Here is a 23,080-nt window from a genome sequence, read left to right as displayed (position 1 = left end):
TGCTCTGCCATTGACATATTCCCAACCTTTTTCAAATTTTGAGACAGGTTCTCAATAAATTGCCCAGCCTAGCCTTGAAATTGCAATCCTCTTGCCTCAGCCTCCTAGCTGGGCAGGTATTGTGGGAGACTGTAATATTAAGTCTTAAAGCAGGCTGTAAGCACTGTAAACTGCAAAGAGTTAACTCTACAATTGGCTTGTTTATACAAGTAAATCTGGCCAAAGCCTAGGTGCCAAGGTCAGAGTAACTCACACCCAAATTCTAACTGAAACCTTTTAAATAAAAAGACAATGTTTTAATTGCAACCATATATTTTGTCTATTTTGTATCTAATTTGAGAATGTTTTGTCTTTTAGGAGCCTTGTCTACATTAATTTCCATAAAAATCACACACAGCCCTGCCTTTGCATGCAGCTTGTCTTTACCCCAATTGACTGTCAGTAAAATTCAGTGCCTGGGACTGGCCAGGGCCTTTGATGGTTGCACCAGCATTGGTCATTCTGATGCCCTGCTTTTTGGTACTGGGGATTGAACTCAGGGCCTTGCACTTGCCAGACAGGCGTGGCCCCACTGAGCTGCATTCCCAGCCCTCTTAGTTTTGTCTTTTAGGGTTTTGCCCCTCAGGCCTTTGTCATACACTAGGCAAGACACTAACTACAGGCATCTCCAACAGGTATTATAGGATTATAGGAGTGTACCATCGCCTGTCAATAATCACTGTATATTTTTCCTGTTCAAATAACGAGTGTGATTTGTCTCATGACTGCTGATAGTATGGCATATGTGATCACTTTGCAAAAATCTGTGAATTATAAAGTTCGGTACTTCTGAGGTTTTTTTGGTGTATAATTTATTCAGCTAATTTTTAAAACACTGGTAAATATGTATTATTAAAACACCCAAGTGTGGTGGTGCACACCTGTAATCCCCACAATTTGGGACACTGAGGCAGGAGGACCCCACATTCAACCCCAGCCTGGGCAATTAATGGTTTGGGAGACCCTGTTTCCAAATAAAAAAGGCAAGGGATACAGCTCAGTATGAAGGACTGGGTTCAATCCCCAGTACTATAGATAAATATAGATAGGCAGGCCTGGTAACATATACATGTAATCCCAATATTTGGGAGGCTGAGGCAGGAGGATCACTGTGAATTCAAGGCTAGCCTGGGCTACATAGTGAGTTTAATGCCATTCTGACCAGCATAGTGAGACCCTGTCTCAAAAATATACATACAAAACAACAGACAAATTCTCCTAATGATGGAGATAATGAAATGCCCATTCTTCTTTAATAAGATGGTAATAGTGTTTTTATTTATTTACTTATTTTTCTGGTACTGGGGATCGAACGTGGGTCCTTGCAAAGCAGGCACTGGAACCACTGTGCTAAATCCCCAGCCCGGTAATAGTGTTTTTAAATTTGGCTGAGGAGAAAAAAAAATTTGGTTGGGAAAAGGTCCTATGTTTTTCTATTTGACTTTATAGCTATATTATCCTTCTTGGGGGTGGATATTGAGTCCACAGGTTTTGAGTTAATCTTTTTTTTTTTTTTTTTTGGTGGTTCTGGGTATTGAACTCAGTGCAGTATTCTGAGCTGGTAGGCAGATGTTTGTTGTTCATGCTGGTTCCAGATGCTAATGATGAGAAACTGACATTTTGAAGTGGCCAGGTCAATGTCATTGGTCTTTATCTATATCTGTGTCTATATCTATATATATATCTTAAGTTCACTGGTACTTTTTAGGTATACAATAGTTACTTCATCATTGGGATCTTGTACCTTTACATGACTTTACCCTCCCTTCACTGCCTCCCATCTTTCCTGTTTAGACTGTTTCCATGCTTCTCCTTTTCACATTTTTTGTTTTCCCTTTCCCCTACCCCTCCCACTTGCTCTGCTCTTTTAGACCTTTTCTTCCCATTACACAAGAGCAATTATTCATTTTGATCCTTATTACACTTTTAGTTTTTCACATGAGAGAAACTATTTGGTATTTATACATGTGACTTACTCCATGTTATATAAAAAAAAAAAACCCATATCTTTATCAAGTCTCCTGTTGATGAGCAATTGGGTTGTTTCCAAGTTTTAGCTATTACAAAATGTGCCACTATAAACATGGGTGCACATACATCACTGTGGTGATTCTTTTAATTCTTGTGGGAAGATACCCAGCAGAGGGATGGCTGGGTCAAATGGGACTTCTATTCCTAGTTTTTTGAGGTATTTCCATATTGACTTCCAGTGGTTGCAGCAGTCTGCACTCCCAACAATGAAGGGTTCCTACCTCCCCACAACCCCACCAGCATTTGTTATTGATTCCTTGATAGCAGCCATTCTTTCTGGAGTGAGATGGAATCTCAGTTTTTTCAACTGCATCTTTCAAGTGACCAGTGATGTTGAACATTTTTTCATGGTTATGTGCTTTTACTTCTTTGCCTGAGAAATGTCTGTTCATTTCAGATGTCCATTTTTTAATTGGGTCTTTATATTTGAGGGGATCTGATTTTTTGGAGTTTAGATATTCTAGATAATATTCCAAAAATAACTCCTTATCATGTATGCTCACCTTTGTCTGAGGAATAGCTGGTAAAAATTTTTTCCCATGTGGGTTGTCTCTTAGCCCTGCTTATGGTTGCTCTGGCAGTGTAGACACTTTTTAAAAGATGAGGTCCCGTGCTATAGAGAATTTGTTCATAAAGTCTTTTCCTATGCTGATATCTTCAAGAGTTTTACCTAATTTTTCTTCCAGCAAGTTGGTTTCTGTTTTAATATTTGTATCTTTAATCCACTTGAATTTTAGTTTAGTGCATGGTGAAAGATATGGATCTAGTTTTTATCTTTGACAACTTGAAATTCAGCTTTTCCAATACCATTTATTATTCTTTCAAAGGGTTTGTGGATTGTCCTTCAAAATTTATTTGATTTAAAATTGATTATGATGGGCATGGTGGCACACACCTGTAATCCCTGCACTTGGGAGGCTGAGGCAGAAAGATCACCACCCTGAGTTTGAGGCCAACCTGAACCACAAAGCAAGACCGTCTTAAAAAAAAAAAAAAAAAAAGCTGCTTTAGGGCTGGGCATATAACTCAATGGGAGAAAAGGTCAGGTATAATTTTTTTTTTGTTTGTTTTCCAGCCCTGAGTAAGGAGCCCAGGGCCTTTTGCACGTGAGCCAAGTGTTCTACCGCTGAGCTACATCCAACAGCCATTTTTAATTTCATTTTGATAAGATTCCCTGAATTGCCCAGGCTGGCCTTGAACTTGCAATCCTTTGCCCTCAGTCTGTAGGGTGGCTGGAATTATAAGTGTGTGCCATTATGCCTAGTAGCTGTATTTACTTTTAGAAACTCACAACAGAACACTAGATAAATACCTTGATTTTAATATGGTTGCTTTTCCCTGCAAACTTCAGAATGTTTATCATGTCCCTACCACATGGTTGTGGTACTACTTCTTGGACAGTAACAAAAAAGCAAACCCCCCACCCTTACAGATCTTACATTGTGGTGACAATATTTATTATATGCACCTTTAGGATTTTAAATCTCTCAAAGCAGGCTTATTCTGCTAAGTCTGTTCCACAACTTAGTACAGTACCTCGGGTATATTGGTGGCCAATAAACTATTAGTGTATTGTTCATATACAGTAACTTGGGCACGTTATCAGTAAGATGCTTAGTTACACATGTAGGATTGATCAAAATGATGAACTAGTCTGTAGTCTGCAAGGCTTCTCTACAGGTATTTAGCTGCAAATCTCTTCTCCCTTCCCTTTGCTCAGGAAACAAATAGGACTGCTCACCATTTTGGCCATTTCTAACGTACATGCCTGGGGAAGAGAAGTGGCAGGTGGCAGAGATGCAGCAACCACAATTTCAGTGAACCAAAGGCTTATGGCCAAATCCGTTATGCAATTAAATTGGCACAACTGCTTAGCTTCTCTATATCAAACTCTGTCCTAGAATGGAGGGCCTGAGAAGTAAAGTGCCCTAATTATCAGCTAGACTATGCATCCAGGACTATGCTGTTTCTTCAGTTAGTGTGTCTCTCTGATGTGGGTAAATGGCTTAAAACCGATAAAATAGTTGGGTGTAGTAGTGCACACCTGTAATCTCAGCACTTGGAAGGCTTGAGGGAGGAGGATAACCATGAGTTCAAGGCCACCCTGGATTACATAGTCAGCTCAAGGACAGCCTGAACTACACACAGAGTCCCTATCTCAAAAAACTCCCCCCCAATAATGAAACAGGGCTGGGGATTTAGGTGAGGGGTGCTGTGCCTGCCTAGCAAGTGCAGGTCCTGAGATTGATTCTCAGTACTTGAAAAAAAAAAAACAAAACAAAAAACCCAAAGCAATACAATCAACTTTCATGGATCATGGGCCTTTATTGGGTTTACTCTAAAAGCTTTTTGTTTTGTTTTGTTTTTTTTTTGTTTGGAGGATCTCACTATGTAGTTGAGGCTGGCCTTGAATAGATGTCCTAATCTTCCTCAGAAAGGTAAATTTTTGTCACCTCAGAGGAAGGAACTGACTCCATGTAACTACTCTTCTAAGGCCCCGTGGCACGAGACCACTCCACATCTTGTCTACTTATACTTAGTCCATGTAACTGATGGTGAGCATGGAAAGACACATTTTAATTAGAACATACTCAGAATTTAGGCTAACCTGAATATACAATTAAGAGCAATTCCTATATAGTTTTGTTTTGGTTTCTTGAGGCAGGGTCTCATTATGACCCTGACCTTGAACTCATGATGATCCTCTTGCCTCAGCTCCCTAAGGGCTGGGATTACAAGCATATGCCACACTCCTGATTTTTTTAAATGAAATTCAAATTTTTACGTAGGTCTCACTAGAATCTTGGTAACTGATTTTAAAATAATAGGTACATAACTAACGAATTGGAATTTGTTCAAAAGACAAAGTACACCTAGAGAACATAAAAATTCTTTATTCAACCTAATCCAGCCAGTACTGAGATAGTCTGCTATATTAAAACAAGACGTTTAAAAAAATTACAGCAGAGTTAGCAAGGCGGTGACTAATTAAGTCACTAATTTTATATTCTTCACAGTTATTTGATAATCATGTAATGATGAACAACATTTTCAGCCACTTAAATGTAGATAAATTAACATCTGCAAAGAAAAAAATTCTATTTGCCACTGGATTTTATAAGAGGTTTAGAACATTAAAGATTCTATAAATGATACAGTAAAGCAATATGAAAAGAAACTGGAAAACACAAAATATATCATCCACCCTAAAAGTCTGTATCATCTCTTGAATTTGCACTCTACTGCTTTTTTTTTACCTCTTTATTCCCTTTCCCTAGAGTACAGACTATTTAGCAATTAAGAAACAAATACTACTCTTTAGGGGCTTAAAATGCTTTTTCTCAGTTAACCCTAAAGACATTCTAATTATTACTGTGTATATCAGAGATGAAGAGAAGTCACACTTAAACTGAATTAGGATTTGAATGTAGGTCCGTCTAACTTGGAGTCTGCCTGTGATCTTCTGTTGCTTCGTGACGGGGCAGGCCACCTTCCTAGAAAGCTGGCACACGGTTTTTCTTGAGCTAAGGCTCTTTATTGTTTCAGGGCTAGAGGTCACTTTGGTCCTTAGGCACTTGTAGTTCCCTCCCCGTAACCCTTGAAACCCCTCCCTCTGGCCCCCAAAGGATTAGAGTTGCTCCTTCTCTGGTTTTCATGGGCCTTAATTCCAATAAAACCCAGCAGCTATTCCCCAGAGTGGGCATTGTAGTAGTATATAAGGGGCAATATGCAACTTCAGAAAAGGCTGCCTAAGAACTGCTCTATTATATAACAAAACTATGTGGGAAATGTCTATTTAATATATCTTTTCATATTGAAAAATTCAAAGCCAATATACTTTATAGTTACAGCTATAGAAGCTAAGTTATTTATATATATAATCACAGGTTTAAAATTTCCCCTTAGAATAGTAGCAGTATTCTCAGTAAGGCTCACTTGGTCAAATCTTCCTTTTTCCCCCAGGAAATAATAATTGTGAATGTTCAACAGTCATTCATATTAACACTATCAACTCGGAATTAAGACATTCATACTACACAAAGATGTCACTAATTACTAAAATTAATACATATTATTACAATCGAACACAGCCCCGTCTATTTGCTACGCTCTGTAAAGAGGAGTGGCAATTACCAGTAAGGGGAAACATTTACTATTATCACGCATTAGGTACTGTGCACCAAAAAGTAGGGTTCTGGGGACTATCTTTAAAATTTTAAATTTTAATTAATGAAAATTCCCAAAACACCATTTAGATTGCTGAACAACATTAGAAGATGGCTTAAAAATAAATATATGCTTTTGAAAAATGAATACAAAACTAGTTAAAACAATGATTAAGGTGCTAGCCTTATCAATATGACAAATAATTACAATCTAAAATCATTAGTATTGGTTTTCTATAATAAACCGACTTAGCCAAAAATAACAACCTCAAAATTTACTCAACACATCTTTCTTTTCATAATTAGCTCCTCACCGACTGACATGAAAATGAAGAGCTCCAGACCTTGCCTTGGTTTATTCACCACTGGTTACCCGTCTGGTGAAACCAGACTGTAAATTCTGTGAGAGCTGGGACCACGTTTGTCTCGTTCACCACTGTATCGATAGTACTCAGAGTGCTGGGGCAAAGAGGTGATCAAAAAATATCTGAATAACTGAAAGGGCAAAGTAAAATAATTTTTTATTTTTGTTTTTTTGCAAATCATTTCCTGCTCAAACTACGATAAACTGGCAGCTCTAATTTGTAGAAATATGGATTTTAAAATCCCATTCCAGAGATCGACGGACCTGATGAGAAAGACAGTCACACACACTGGTAATCAAGACTATGAGTCAAAATTACTTTATAAAGTATGACATATCAACATTGTATAAATAAAATTTAATAGTGAAAAAGTGATCTGGAAGCCCTGTGAACTTTTACCATATACATTTCGGAGAACATCACATGGATTAAAGAAAACAACAGATTTCCATTTTTCAGATAATTATTTGAATGTTTACATACATTTTTGGTTTGTTACTTACTCATAACTAATTTACATTTCTCATATTAACATATTTCTGTTTAGTATGCAATCAAATGATGCCAGTGAGAAAAATCCTCATAGTACCTTCATCAAATTACTGATTCCAAGAAAACACTAAACACAAGCATGTACAAAAGAGGCATCAGAATAAAACAGCATGTGAGTTTTTATATTTGTACAGATTGATCTTTACATTTCTGCCTGGAGAAAATATGAATCCAGTTTACCATGCTAAGATATCGGTTTAGTTGACTGCCTTAAAAGTAATACATACAAAACAATGAAAACAAATCACATCCTTAGGTTCCATGATTACTGAGAGGATTTCTCCTGCCCTAAGTGTTTTATTATACTTGTTAAAAATATAGGAGCAGCAGCTTATCACAAGTCTCCACTAGTGCACTAATGATGGAATCAAAACCAGACAGACTCATATGGATGGGAGGATTGCAAAAGAACCAGAAGTCACAGTTTTATGCTTCTTCTTGCTCAGGATAATTTAGAATCTTGCGGTGTGCCTGACGTAAATATTGCTGCTGTTTGAAGTAAACCTTAAATGCTCCTTTTATGGCAACAAAAGCAATTCCACCCTAAAATAAAAAGAAAGTTAGCACTTTATAACACAATTTGGAGAAACATGATAAAAATAATTTTATTTAGATCACAAAAGACATAGGCTTTGATGCTAAATTAATCCAGATGACTGCATTCTCTTTTCTACTAGGGCATGGGATAGGGAGACAGACACTACAGTTAACAAAGGACAAGAGATACGTTTTTCCATTATCCTATCTGAATAATCTTCCTTCCACTCAGCTCTATGTAAATCCTGATATAGAAAGGAGAATGCCACAGCACTATGTGCAGACTGCCACCAAAAGGAGGAATGTGGGAATAATACTGACAATAAATGACATGCATGCTTACCATGTGCCAGTACGTATCTCATTTAATCCTCACTGAGGTAGCTACCATGACCGTTTCTATTCTATAGGCACAGAGAAGTCAAGAAGTTTGATTTATGTTTCACAGTGAGACTGTTTGTCTTAGAATTTGTACCACTAAGAGTTTGAAACAACAGAAACTCTTTACTATAATTCAATTGGCAAGGAGGGGTGTGATGATTCATGCATATTCCAGAAGAGAAAGTATCCACAAAATAGTTCCAGAAAGCCAGAATGTCACAGTGGCTCCTCAACCTTTTATTTCACTTAAGTTAGTGGCTGACAATGAGGTCAAATAAAGATTTAAGGACTAGGAGCCACAAACCAAGTATTTACATAGTCCTCTTCCCTTTTTTTTGGGGTGGTACTGGGGATTGAACTCGGGTCCTTGTGCTTTCGAGGGAGGCAATGAAACCACTGAGCTAACCTGGCCCTTCCCTTTCCTTTCTAAAACACAAAGTTCATTCTTTTTTGTACACCACTTGAAGAAAATATTATAAAAGCCATCTTACCAAGATTGTCCTTTGTAAATTAGAGTTAACACTACTGAACATCAGTTTACCAACTATTGTTGCGATAGTAGGAAAGACAAGGGCTCCACACAAAATTCGAGTGGCAGAGACATGATCTGCTAAAGGATTAGCTTCAGCAGGAATTCGAGGAACAGGACACCCAATTCCTAGATGAAAAAAAAAACAAATAAAAAACAATGCAGTGCATTAGTATTAATAGAATAAAAAAGACTTGTTCAAATATTTCTAAAAACGGATGTTGTGATTCTTCTACAGTTAATTTGCTATGCACTTTATACCCATAATCAGGTTCTTACCTGGAAATATACTGTTCAAAATTTGTAGTTTATTTGAGTATTTGCGCCACAGTCTAAGCACATAGTCCTCCCAGCGAATCATCTTGCCTAGTATGAGCATAACAGGAATAGTAGGAAGTCCAATTAACAGGAATAAAGGGTCAGCTCTCTCCATCACATCCAGCCCTTCTTTGTGGCCTACAACCTGTGAAACAGACAGTATTTGCTCGATTCACTTCCTTATCTAATGAAATGGTACAAGTTTGAGCTCAGCTCATTTTGTAAGAAATGTTTAATTTCAAAAGAATACAGAAATAAACTTTTAAAATAAACTGAAAACCTATTGGTCTTGATTTATAAGAAATATCTTTATTCAAGGAAAAGTTTCTAAGCTATTTTATATTACATTGAATAAAAAAGCTCTCACAATGGCTTATCACATAGATCACATTTCAATGGAGATGAGTTTTTGCTTCCATTCCTACTTGATTTGGTTAGAGTAGGTTATAATAATTCTAGGTCCTACTTGTCTTCTAAAAGAACATCTGTATCCCTGCTCTTCTCTCTAAGAGATGACTAACGTGCCAAGGGTTGGACTGGCCTTCAGAAGATGGCCAAAAAACTCCCTTCTCAGGGATAAGGGTATAGCTCAGTGGTAGAATATATGCTTTCCAGGTGGAAGGCTCATTACAGATGGGTTAATCCAATTTCTAGAATATTAGCTCCAATATCCTCTATTCCTTTTTCTTCCATGCACACTATATATTGTACAAAAGCAAATTACATCATTCATAAGCCTGAGAGTTAAATACTAAGTTACTTATGAAACAATCTAGAGGTTAAGTGATACTCTTGATGTTTTGTTTTGATTTGTTGTTTTGAGACAGGGTCTCACATTGTAGTTCAGGCTGCCCTTGAACTCACTATGTAGGCAAGGCTGGCCTCAAATTCATGGTGATCCTGAGGACTAGGATTATACATTGTGTGCCATGATGCTTGGTTTAAGAGCTGCTCTTGAAAATCACTACCTAAAGTAGTACAGATGTTAAGCTAAGGAGTAAGAAGTTGAAGGCATTCTAGGAAGAATCATTTGGAAGGGTAGGTAGAAGGGTAGGTAGAAATAAAGCCAGAGAAACCAATCAAAAGCCTCCTTAAGCCATCCAAGTACAAGAGGAGACATAACAAAACAAGTGGGAAAGATTACAGAAGAAGGCAGCCACGGATCCAAGTCCTATCAAAATGAACAAAAATTACTGGCTTTGTTTAGTAGACTAGATGGGGGCTAAGAACTAGAAAGAACATAGTTCCAAGAATGTAGGATGTAAACTGATTAGATGGGAAAGTAGTAGAAATCAGTGATATATAGAAATTAGCTAGGTATGGTGGGACATGCTTATAATCCCAAAAGTCAGGAGGCTGAGGCAAGAGGATTGCTTTGAGTTTGAGGCCAGCCTGGGCAACATGACGAGTTCAAGTCCAGTCTGAACTACACATCAAGATCTTGTCTCAAAAAAGATAGAGAAATTATGATGGGGAATAAGTTAAGGTTTCTAACTGAAGAAAAGACAAGTTTGATCTCAATAATGCTTAGTATAAAATCACAATGTCATTAAAGAAGAGTCAAACTGCAATTACAAAACTGGATTTAAGGAAAGAATAGTGTGAAAGACACAGATTTAAACACCCAAGGAATAGAGAAGATAGATGAAAATATTTTAGGAAGAGATATAGAAAGAAGAGGGCTTGCAACTATATCCTTAATCTTTAACAATTACTGACATTATTTATTTTTTATTTTTTATTTTTTGGTTTTTTGAGATAGGGTCTCACTATGTAGTTGAGACTGACCTGAAACTCACTATGTAGCCCAGGCCAGTCTCGAACTCACAGCAATCCTCCTGCCTCAGCCTCCTGAGTGCTGGGATTACAGGCGTGCACCACCATGCCTAGCTAACAATTACTGACTTTAGCATTGTTTATAACTGTGAAAGGCTGGAAATAACTGGCTACCAACAGACTAGTTAGTATATTGTTGTAATTCTCTATATAGAATGCCATGCAGATTTCTATATATTTATGTGAAAAGATCTCCAAGATTCACTATGAAAAAAAGATGGTTGCATAGAGTGTGGGGGTGTACACCTGTTAATCTCAGGTACTTGCAAGCCTGAGGCAGGTGGATTGCAAGTTCAAAGCTAGCCTGGGCAATCTAGTGTTACCCTAGAGATACTGTCCCAAAATAAAATAAAAAGGTTGGGGATATAGCTCATTGGTAGAGCACTTGTCTAACAAGTACAAGGCTCTGGGTTCAATCAGTACAGGAGTGGGGTGTTTTCTTTGGGAGGAAAATAGTAGAGGACAAAACATGTTAATTTCTGTCTTATAAACACATAAAAAGTAGTGTGGAAGAATATATATGAAACATATAGTGAATATAGCAACAGGATGGTAATACAGGCCTGTGGGGCTAAGGCAGGAGGATTGCTGAGAGTTCAAGGTTGGCAGAGGCTACATGGTGAGTTCAAGGCCAGCTTGAACTACACAGTAAGAACCCGTCTCAAAAATTAACAAAAACCAGGCTGGGTGTGGTATGACATACCTGTTGTCCCAGCACATAGGAGGCTGAGGCAGGAGGATCACTATAAATTTGAAGCCAGCTACATAGTGAGCTAAAGGCTAGCCTGGACTACATAGTGAGACTTCACACACACACACACACACACACACACACACACACACACACACAACTATAATGGCTACCTGAAGAGGAAAGTAAGAATAGCTCAGAGTTAAATAGCTTTTTATATATTTTCTTGGAGAGAGACAGAGAGAGAGAGAGAGAGAGAGTGTGTGTGTGTGTGTGTGTGTGTGTGTGTGCGTTAGATACCAGGGATAGAACTTGGGCCCTTGTGCTTGCAAGGCAAGCGGTGGAACCACTAAACTAAATCCCCAGCTCTATTTTCTTATTTTAAAGCCATGACAGGTGGGGAAGACAAGGAGGGAAGTGGGTCTGTGAGGCAAGAATTGGGAGTCCACGGGGAGAGGGAGAGACTTCAATGAAAAGGAGGGAGGTAGGAGGCAGCACTTTGTCCCACAGTCCAGAATCATGGTGTGGGGCAGATGGGTTGAACCTAAAGATGCATGGTGATTACTGGTGACCTTACAGAGGCCTCCACCAGAAACGTAACCAATGGAATGCAACTGTGGATGCAGCAGACTGCATGCAGGAGCTGGTCAGTTATTCCAGTTCAAACAACACAGGAACAGAATATTAAAAGCTATTACAGAAAATAAACAAATCAACTATAAAGGAAAGCCCATCAGAATCACAGCAGACTTCTAAACACAAACCCTAAAGTCAAGGAGAGCCTGGAGTAAAGTATTTCAAATCCTAAAAGAAAACAACTTCCAACTCAGATTGATGTACCCCACAAAATTACCTTTCAAAATTGATGGAGAAATAAGATATTTCCATGAAAAGAACACCTGAAGAAGTTCAGGAACACAAACCAGTACTCCAAAGAGTTCTGAAGGATATTCTAGAAAGAGACAATAAGGATTACAACTCCATGAACCCCAACAGAAAGAACCCACCAGGCAAGAAATTAAACAGAGGAGGAAAGAAGGAAGCCAAAACAGGAAAATAACACGACAGGGATAACTCAATATATATCAGTTGTAACCATCAATGTTTTGTTCTTGTTTTTGTTTTTTTTTTGGTACCAGGGATTGAACTCAGATCCTTGCGCCTGCAAGGCAGGCCACCGAACCGCTGAGCTAAATCCCAGGCCCGTAACCATCAATGTTAATGGTCTCAATTCACCAAAGAAATGGAAGAATGTGAAAAGATGGAAATAAAGTGGTTGTAAATGGGGAGGGGAGGAGGGGGTGAAGGGAGGACAGGGACAAAGGGAAAAAATGAGAACCAAGACCTGTCATGTAGAGGTACAAGATCCCAACAATGAATGTAACTGTACTGTATCCCTAAAATGTACCAATAAACTCAATTAAAAAAAAAAAAAGAAATGGAAGAATGGACCAAGAAGTAATATACCAACAATATGCTCCATATAAGAATCACATTTAATTAAAAATAAATTCAGAGAATGAAAGTCAAAGGATGGAAAGCAATATTCCATGCCACAGAAAACTTAGAAAAAAGCAGGGGTAGCTATTCTATTTGTAGACAAAGTAGATTTCAAGCGAAGACTGACTAGCACTAATACAATTGGAATAGGGAACCCTCAAAACTGTACTGTCACAAATAGATCAACTAGAAAAAATTAACAAATATTAGAATTGAACCAAACTTTTGAACATATGGGCTTATTATATGTCTACAGAGTGTTCCACCCCACAATATCAGAATAAACACTCTTCTCAGCTGCACACAGAATGTTCTCCGAAACAGACAACATATTAGCTAATAGAATATGCTTAAATAAATGCAAAGGAATTGAAATTATCCCATGCATATTAACAGACTTTAGTACAATGAAATTGGAAATCAAAGGCAAAATAAACCACAAGAATTTCATAAACATATGGAAATTAAGTAACATCCTCCTGAACATCCAATGGGTCACAGATAAAATTAAAGAATAAATTAGACAGTTTCTTCAATTAAATGATAATGTCGATACAACATACCGGAATTATTTTTTTTCAACATATGGAATTTATGTGATGCAATGAAAGCAGTAATACAAGGGAAATTTATAGTAGTGACTAGCCATATAAGGAAAACAGAGTGGGCTCAAATAAACAAGCTAATACTGAACCTCAAACTTCTAGAAAAAGAAGAGCAAGTCAAGCCCAAAGCTTGTATGAGTGGGAAAATTATAAAGATCAAAGCAGAAATTAATGCAATGGACACTAAGAAAACAATAAAAGAATCAATGAATTGAAGAGTAGGCTCTTTGAAAGATTAAATAAAATTGGCAACTCCTTAGTCAACCTTATCAATAAAAAGGAAAAATAAGGCTCAAATCCATGGAATCAGGAATGAAAAAGGGTGAAATCACAATAGATCCGCAGAAATCCAGTTTTGGGGACCAACCTATGTGACTTAGGTCCAGTAAAGCCCAAGGCCAATATAACTTGCTTCAGGAACAGAAAAGTTAATTTAAAAACCCACAGACTTTCTAGCTATGTTGAGAAAGCTCAGAAATATAGCAATCCTATGACAAGATAACTTCTGTTGAGGACAATACATAGCATATAGGCATCTTGGTAGAGAGAAGGATCTGTTCTCCATTAATCTTGTTCAAAAACCATATAATAACCACAATAGATGCAGAAAAAGCATTTGACAAGGTCCAACACCCATTCATGATAGACACCCTACAGAAAAGTGGAATAGATAATCTTTATCTCAATCTGATAAAAGCCATCTATGACAAACCAACAGCCAACATCATACTAACTGGACAAAAATTGAAAGTTTTTACTCTAAAATCAGGAACAAGACAAGGATGCCCACTGTTACCACTCTTGTTCAATATAGTTCTACAAACATTAGCCAGAGCAATTAGGCAAGAGAAAGAATTAAAAAGATTTAAAAGGAAGAAGTTAAATTATCATTATTTTTGGATGACATGATACTCTACATAAAAGACCCCCAAAACTCCACTAGACTTCTTGATTTAATAACCCAATTCACTAGTATAGCTGGATGCAAAGTCAACACTCAAAATTCAATAGCCTTCCTGTACACAAATAACAAACTCACTGACAGAAACTAGGGAAACAATCCCTTTCACAATAGCATCTAAAAAAAATAAAATACCTAGGAATCTATCTAACAAAGGAAATAAATGGCCTCTATATTAAATACTACAGTGCTCTGAAAAAAAATGAGATCAAAGAGGATAGCAGAAAATGGAAAGATATTCTTTGTTTTTGGGCAGGAAGAACCAATATAATGAAAATGGCCATACTGCCAAATGTTATACCAGATTTAATTAAATCCCAATCAAAATTCCAACAGCATATTTCACAGAATTAGAGAAAACAATACTAAAATACATTTGGAACCAGAAGAGGCTTAGAATAGCAAAGGCAATTCTGGGCAAGAAAGGCAAGGCAGGGACCATCACAATTCCTGACTTGAAATTATACTACAAAGTTATGGTGATAAAAACAGCATGGTACTGGCAAAACACACACACACACACACACACAAACAGCAGAACTGAGGATCAATGGAAGAGATCAGAAGATGCAGAAACAACTCCAGACATACTCAGCCACCTTATTTTTAACAGAGGAGCCTTGCACCTTCACTGGAAGAAAGACAGCCATTTAATAAATGGTGCTGGAAAAACTGGCTTTCCACTTGCCAAAGATTAAAACTAGACCCATATCTTTCACCATGGACTAAACTAAAATTGAAATGGATCAGAGATCTAAATATTAAAACAGAAACAATTTGCTGGAATATAGAACTCTCAAAGACATTTGTGTAGGCAAAGACTTTATGACCAAAACCTGAATTGCGCAGGAACTATCACAAAAAATCAATAACTCGGATGTAATCTTATTAAAAAACAGCAAAAGATGGCTGAGGCAGGAGGATTGCTGTGAGTTTGAGACCAGCCTGGGCTACACAGCGAGTTCCAGGTCAGTCTCAACTCCACAGTGAGACCCTGTCTCAAACCCCCCCCACACCAAAAAAAAAAAAAAAAAAAAAACAACAACAACAACAGCAAAAGAAACCAACGATAGAGTGAAGAGACAACACAGTATGGGAAGAAATACTTGCCAGCTGTTCCTTAGACAAAGGAGTACTATCTAGAATATATGAAGAACTAAAAACAAAACAAAAAAAACCAAACCAGACCCCCCCCCCATTTAAATACCCAGTCTAAAAATGGGCATCTGAAATGCATAGATACTTCTCAGATAAATAAGTAGGAACAAAAAATAAGTACATGAAAAAATGTTCAACATCACTGGTCATTTCAGAGATACCAATAAAACAATAATGAGATTATATCTCACTCTAGAAAGAATGGCTGTCAAGAAATCAACCAATGCCGGGCTTTGTGGCACATGCCTGTAATCCCAGCACTCGGGAGAAGCACTCACTAGGTTCAGCCCAGGCTGGTCTCGAACTCACAGTAATCCTCCTGCCTCAGCCTCCAGAGTGCTGGGATTACAGTCATGCGCCACCACGCCCGGCCAAAGATGTAGTTTTTTAATATAATGGAGCCATAAAAAAGGATGAGCTTGAGACATTTATAGTTAAATGGATGGATTCTGAGACCATACTTTTAAGTGAAATAAATCAGAACATGTTTAAATACTGCACTGTTTCTGTGGTATGAGAAACCAAAAGTGGAAATAAGGACTAAAATGTATAATAGACATTGGGAAATGGGAAGAAAATGTTCAAATGAGAAGGGGAATAAGGGAGGGGGTGGGGGAAAGGAAATAAGGGACAAGAAAAAAATAGAAAAAAACAAATGGAAAAAAGCTTTTGTACATAAGGAGGGGACATGGGGTCAAAGGGGGAGGGCGGAAAAATGAAGAAGGTATATCATGTACAGGTACATATTTCCTATGATGAATATTATCACTATGTATTTCTAAAATGTACCAATAAATGTTTTGCTTAAAAACAAACAAACAAACAAAAAAAAACAACCAGGTCGGGGATTTAGCTCAGTGGTGCTACTGCCTGCCTTACAAGCACAAGGATCTAAGTTTGATCCCTGGTACCAAACACACACACACACACACACACACACACACACACACACACAACAAAAAAAGAAACATGATGATTCAGCTCACTGGTTCTACTGAACGCCTTGCAAGAACAAGGTCTCCAGTTTGATCCCTGGTACCTAAAAAAATAAAACCACGATAATAACGTAACTCCTAAAATGTTTAATAGATCTTCACATTAAAAGCAGTATTACTGAAGAGAGTGAAATAGTAAACCTGCATCACTGTCACTGCTCCATAAGTCACGGCTGTCCAATAGATAGAGCCAACCATTATTCCCGCTGCCGCAAATGGACAAGCTTTTGAGATCAGTCTATCTGCAAGATCCAAGACGTAGACAACTGGACCTGTAACACAAAGAAAACAAGTAAAGTTTCAAACATAGTGGATTTTTAAAAAATGACTTGTACTGCCAGGCATGGTTGCACATGCCTGTAATCCCAGCACTCAGAAGGCTAAGGTAGAAGGATCACTGAGAGTTCGAGGCCAGAGTTTGAGACCTTGTCTCAAAAGCAAACAAACAAAAAAACAAAACTTGTTCAATATTTTCTATAGATCTAAAATTCTTTTATAGAGTTGAATGCTCTAATGTTTTAAAAATAATTGCTTTAAATTTGGTAGGAACTCAGAATTAAATAGAATTTCTCAGTCATTTGCATCAATAGCTAAATATTACTTTCTAAATTCTAGGAGGAAATAAAGACTATTCAAATTTTATTACTGAACCTGTAATTACAGCCTTATAAACAGCTGCTTCTTATAAAGGAAATAGTCCTGTCACTTCCCTCTCAATCACAATGGCTACCGCAGAAAGGGTCATTTTAACTTGCCCCTTTCAGACATTTCTGGCAACCATTAAATTGTGTAGTATGTATTTGGTGAGAGTATCACTTCATTGATTCATTCATTGTGTATCTTGGTAGAGTATGCAAAAGTAGCCAAAGTTATTTTCTTGTAGTTACACAAAATTGTTTTACTTTGATTTTCAATATGTTACATTTATTATAGTATTGTTTCTTTTTTTTTTTTTTTTTTTACCAGGGATTGAACTCGGGACCTTGTGTTTGTGAGGCAGGTAGCAGAACGAGCTAAATTCCTGGCCCTAGTGTAGTATATCTAACAAGCTTTTTTATTACTATTATTATTTTGTGTAGTTTTTTGTAGCATTCCAATGGCTATACGTGCCAATTATGCTTTTATTATATGCTTACTATTTTAAAGGTATTCTACTAATTGCCATTAAGCCCAATATAAAATGTTTTTTTTTCAGTTCTGGTGACAGAACTTCACTGAGGCCTTCACACTGAACTATATCCCCAGTCCTTTCTTTTTATTCTGAGTCAAAGTCTCTGTCACTACAGTGCCCAGGCTAGGTTCAAACTTGTGATCCTCTGGCCCCAGCTTTCCAGAGTTGGGATTACAAGCATGCACCACTACACCCAGCAGCCCAAAATACTGTAATCCAGCTCCAGAATTTTTTTTTCAAAAGTGAAAGTCTGGGTTTATTCAATGCAAGACCAAAGAACTGGACATCTAAGTTGAATCAAAAATACATAAAACCTCTGGATTTAGTAATTATTTTTGTTGAACATTCTCTTTATATAAACTATTCCTTCAGACATTTTCCTAGAAATGTATGACTTATTACCCATCTTACAGTGGCCTACAATGTAAAGGATGCTATACACAAAAGCAGTTATCATCATTGTACAAATAATCTGATAAAATAATTAAACATATGAGATCAAATCAACCTAGAGAACACTTGATGAAGACTTCTCACTGATCACTAATGATATCACTATGTTGCAAAGTAAAGAAAATATTAGGGAAGATACTGAAGGGCCTGTTACTTAAATGTAGCATATCTACTTAATACTGTCAAGCTTTAACTTCTGTAACATTTAAAGCTATGGTATCTTTTGGGGCTAAAGACACAAAATAAGCTTAATTTAGTGCCTACTGACTCTACATCCTCTAATTACAGTTGGCATTTCTTTAGTGTCTTAGATAACAACACGTATTACATGCAGCATTATTTAATCTCATAATTTAGGGTTTAACTCTGAAAATACATTTATTTACTGGGTTCACTTCATAACTCTCTCAGAAGGTAGAGAAAACAAAACAAGAAAAACAAAACTTGATTGCCAAAGATCCCTCAAATGCTGATACTAGAAGTTAAAGATTATAAGCACAGTGGTACCTCTTGGTTTATGGAGTTAATTTGTTTTACAATTTGGGGGAAGATGGTCGTGGTCGTGTTGTTACCCAAAGTGGAGTTTTTGAATGGAAGCAAAATTTTGTCGAACACTTGTGTTTGTGAGCTGAATTTTTTGCAAACAAATGTATTTGTGAACTGAGGCACTGCTGTACATAGTATAAAACTTCTGCACTTCAGCTTCCATATTATTTGATAATTCTTTAAACAGAAAAGAATGAAGCCACAAGAAAGTGCCTACCAACTTCTACCCTTATACCAAAATTTCACATATCTGATGTCATGTGTAGTAAACTAGACCTCATTCCCTAGGGCATCAACCCAAGGTCACAGCTCCAGTAATTTTCTCCCAGTCTCCTGTATCCTTCCCCCCACCCCCCGCCACTCTTTACTGGCTTATTTCCATCAAATAAAACATGCTATTATTTCTTCTGTTTAAGAAACAAACAAACAAACTCTTCTCTTGATCCTTCTTGTTGTACAACTCCAATTCTTGGTTCCCTTTGCATAAAAATTCCTGAAAAGAATTGTCCATGTTTAATTCTCTGGAACCCTCTCCACCCAAAGTGCTCAAGGACACCACAAATAACCTCTACATATCTAAATCCAATGGTTAGTCTCAGTTTCTTACCTGACCCCATCAACATCTGACCTTTTCTTCTCAATATATGGTGCTCCAGTGCACTTCCAGGGCACGGTCATCTTTTGTTTTTCTTCTGACCACTCATTTTTCAGTCTTCTTTGGTGGTTCCTGTTTTCAGTGAGGCCCACCCTCCGACCTCTAGACCTCATCAAACTCATTTGATTATGTACTTTGCTTTCTTTCTTTTTCCTAAAGCATTTATCACTTAGCATACTCTAATTTTTTTATTCAATCAATTTCGATTTACTAGAACAAGGGTTAGGAAATTTTAGTCCCTGGGCCAAATCCCGCCGGTTGTTCTGCAAACAGTTTTATCGGAAAATGACCATATACAAAATCTGATTCCTTTACTATCTGGTTCTTTACAGAAAAAAGTTTGCTAACTTCTACATTAGAACATAAACTCCAAAACAGAATTATCGTCTGGCTTTCTTTATTGATATATCCGAAGTTCCTATGACTCTAAAGGATTTGCTAAATTCTCTACTATGGTACTTAGAGTAGTTGGAACCATCCACTAAAGGAGTGAAATGATGTAATTCTTTAAAAAACTAAATATTTGGATGAAAGTATAATTACTAAAAAGCAACCTATCACTATTATTTTTACCTGTCATGAATAATGATAATATACGGGTCTGAACTGTTTTTTCTCAAAAGATCATAGAAAGTTCTAATAAAATGAGCTCAATTTTCTTCCTGACCCATTAGGTGTGAATTCTTTCATTCACAGAAGGAAAAAAAAATCTTAAGTGTTTCCTTTAGGAAATTCTGTACTTGTTCTTTGTTATAAGCAAAAGATATGCCAGGTAAAATGAATATACAGCCTGCATTTTATAGCAACTAATTCAATTTTTTTTTCTGAGAAAATTCTGTTTTGGCTTTTGTCTTAAGTTACTTTGCCTAACTCAAGGCACTGCCATACAAACTAGTCCAAGGTTGGTTCAGTATTTAGAAGGAAGAATAAATGGCTAGTGTTAAACATAGCTTTAGAATATTAAATTGTACCTTTGGGGGGTAATTTCTAAATGCTAAAGATTAGGCAGGTTATTTGGTAAGTAAGAACAAATGACTAAAATCCTCTGGATGATAGCTCCTAACCTATACTCTTTCTTTTAGGAAGAGCTACAGTCCCATGAGTCATAATCCTAGAAAAACAGCCTTAGTTGCTAGATTCTTCTTATTGTCAGATTACAGCAGAGAGTTATGGGAAATGGGGAAAGACAAGATCTTAGAGCTGCGCTGGTGAACCTATGACACGTGTGCCACAGTAGGCTGTGGGTATCACTGAAGGCTAAAAGGTTCACCATCACTATCTTAGCCCTTGAAAACCTCTACACTAATAGGAAGAAGTATGAAAAAATGTATCACATAAGTTAGATATCTAAGGGCAAAAAAGTTTCATATTTTATTGTTTTATTTTTGGTACTGGGGATTAAACTCGGATCTTTGCGCTTGCGAGGCAGGAGTGGAACCACTGAGCTAAATCCCTGGCCCAAAGTCTCAAATTTTAAAAAGGCATTATTACTGCATTTTTAATGTCTTGCTGGGCTTCATTTATGTTTTCAACAGTACTGTACTTAATGGATGATAACTGAAGCAGCTTTGTATAAACATAAATTTTGAAAATCCAATAACAACATTAGAGAAGTTTGCAATTAAAAGGAAGTCTATTTTGAACTCCTTGGTACAATAAAGCAGCTCTTATAAAGACAACTAACTATATACTAATATATGGGGTAAATTCAAGTTTTTCTATTTCAGATTAGAGGATATCAAAAACTGAGCTGAACATTTGGGGAGAAACTTAATAGTCCATATCTACTGAAAAAGAAGTTATTACTTTTATTTAATGGACACTGCAAAACTGGATTTGTGATTGGAGTGATTCAAACCCAAGTCTACAGCTAAACTGTTGTTAAAGGCCCAGGTACAGTGGTATTCACCTGTAGTTCTAGCTACTCAAGAGGCCAAGATAGGCAAGAGGATCATTTGAGCCTAGGAATTTGATGCCAGCTAGGGGACACAGCAAGATTCTATCTTAAAACGAAACCAAACCAAAACACAAACAAATTATATACCCTGGAATTTAAGAAATCAATGACTGAAGGGCAGATAGATAATAGTGTTGAAACATGCTGGCACTGTTTATAACACCCAGAACTCTCCAGGGCCTATTATCTCAGAACAAGGGTATCTTCAAAATCAGCTATGAGCCGGGTGTGGTGGCACATGCCTGTAGTCCCAACACTCAGGAGGCTGAGGCAGAAGGATTGCCTTGAGTTTGAGGGCAGCCTGGGCTACATAGTAAGTTCAAGGTCAGCCTGGACTACAAAGCCAGACCCTATCTCAAAAAAAAAAAGCCAAAACCAAAACCAAAGACCAAACAACAACAAATAAAACCAACTATAACCAACTCTTTTCTTTGCAGTACTGGGGATTGAACCTAGGGCTTCACACATGCTGGTCAAGTACCTTACCACTGAGTTATATTGTCATGCCCTAATTCTTGAAAAATGTAATTTCTATGCCTTGTCTGAATGTTAAAATGCCTAACATAATGAGCACATACAACTGCTTCTCAAGACAAAGTAAGTTCCTGAGAAGATAAACAGTTCCATGAATTCTAAATTTGTTTTGTCGCTAACAGTTTATTAGAGAGATTTAACAAGAAAAACAGATTGTTCACAGAAGCCATTCAGGTTCCCAGTAGTTTTGTCTGCTTTTAGCCTTGCATGGAACTGGTTTTGACTTAGACCCAACTCAAATGCCAACTTGCTAAGTTAAAACACCAACTGCGTTTTCAATGCCATGAAGATTTATAGATTTTTGAGGTCACGGAGAGTTCAACAGTATAGTTCTAAACTTATCTCCTCACTCCAAGTCTTTTTGTTGGACTCTAAATCTGGAATGTTCCGTTCCTACTTTAAGCCTATATGAAAACTCAACTTTCTGGTAAAAACTAAGCTATCTTTAATGGAGGTTCACTATTTTCTCTACCCCACCCTGTTCATATCCCGTGAGGTTTCCTTTATACACTATCCCACAAAATGCACTTACCCCTTTGCTTGTGCATAGTGTTAGTACTTTATGGTCTCGTTCAATGTTTGCTCAGTTGTCTCAATATCCTTTATGTCTGTCCATGTCAGCATCATCTTAGACTGAAAACTCCCAAGGGGCAGGGGCCATGTCTGTTTAACTCGTTTTGTACAGTGCCTAGGATAGAACCATGTACAGATAGGTGCTTAAAAAATACTTTCTGATGATGATTGGCATCATTGTCAAGGACCCTCCAGGCCAAAGCTATCTTAGCACATGGTACTTGGCCGTATGTTGGGAAACTTTAGTCTGTTTCATAGGGAAATGGAACATCACAGGACCTAAACCCAGCACTCTGTGGGCAAGCAGCTGATTCAATGTTATTAAAATATTTTTAAAAATAATAATTATATGGTCCCAATTCAACAAATACAGATTTTATCAAAGATATGAAATAATACTGAAACAACCAAATCAATTAAAAGTATAGCGGAGTGCTGGGGAATGAGCTCAGTGGCACTGTGCCTGCCTTGCAGGCTTAAGGTCCTGAGCTCTATCTCCAGTACCAAAAAAAAAAAAAAAAAAAAGT

General features: G+C 37.2%; 1 protein-coding gene across 3 annotated transcripts in view; it reads right to left on the bottom strand.

Moving 5' to 3' along the window:
• Positions 1–5,003: 5,003 nt before the first annotated feature.
• Marchf5 (membrane associated ring-CH-type finger 5) overlaps positions 5,004–23,080 on the bottom strand; it is a 45,763-nt gene continuing 27,686 nt past the window's right edge. The window contains exons 2-6 of one of the 3 annotated variants that reach the window (XM_033766655.1): positions 22,513–22,668; positions 16,806–16,936; positions 8,880–9,063; positions 8,563–8,729; positions 5,004–7,696 (exon numbers count right to left, since the gene is read on the bottom strand). In XM_033766655.1, the coding sequence (XP_033622546.1) occupies positions 7,580–7,696; positions 8,563–8,729; positions 8,880–9,063; positions 16,806–16,936; positions 22,513–22,528 (615 nt within the window). In that variant the 5' untranslated portion in view covers positions 22,529–22,668 and the 3' untranslated portion in view covers positions 5,004–7,579. Of the gene's footprint in view, positions 7,697–8,033; positions 8,095–8,562; positions 8,730–8,879; positions 9,064–16,805; positions 16,937–22,512; positions 22,669–23,080 lie in introns of all 3 variants that reach the window. The other 2 variants (XM_033766654.1, XM_010632099.3) reach the window with 2 other exon arrangements.

Source organism: Fukomys damarensis, unplaced genomic scaffold (assembly GCF_012274545.1).
Source record: "Fukomys damarensis isolate Sample0158 unplaced genomic scaffold, DMR_v1.0_HiC HiC_scaffold_20, whole genome shotgun sequence".
NCBI classification, from domain to species: Eukaryota; Metazoa; Chordata; class Mammalia; order Rodentia; family Bathyergidae; genus Fukomys; species Fukomys damarensis.
The sequence above is the reverse complement of the archived record's forward strand: the minus strand, read 5'-3'. Positions and strand labels throughout refer to the sequence as shown.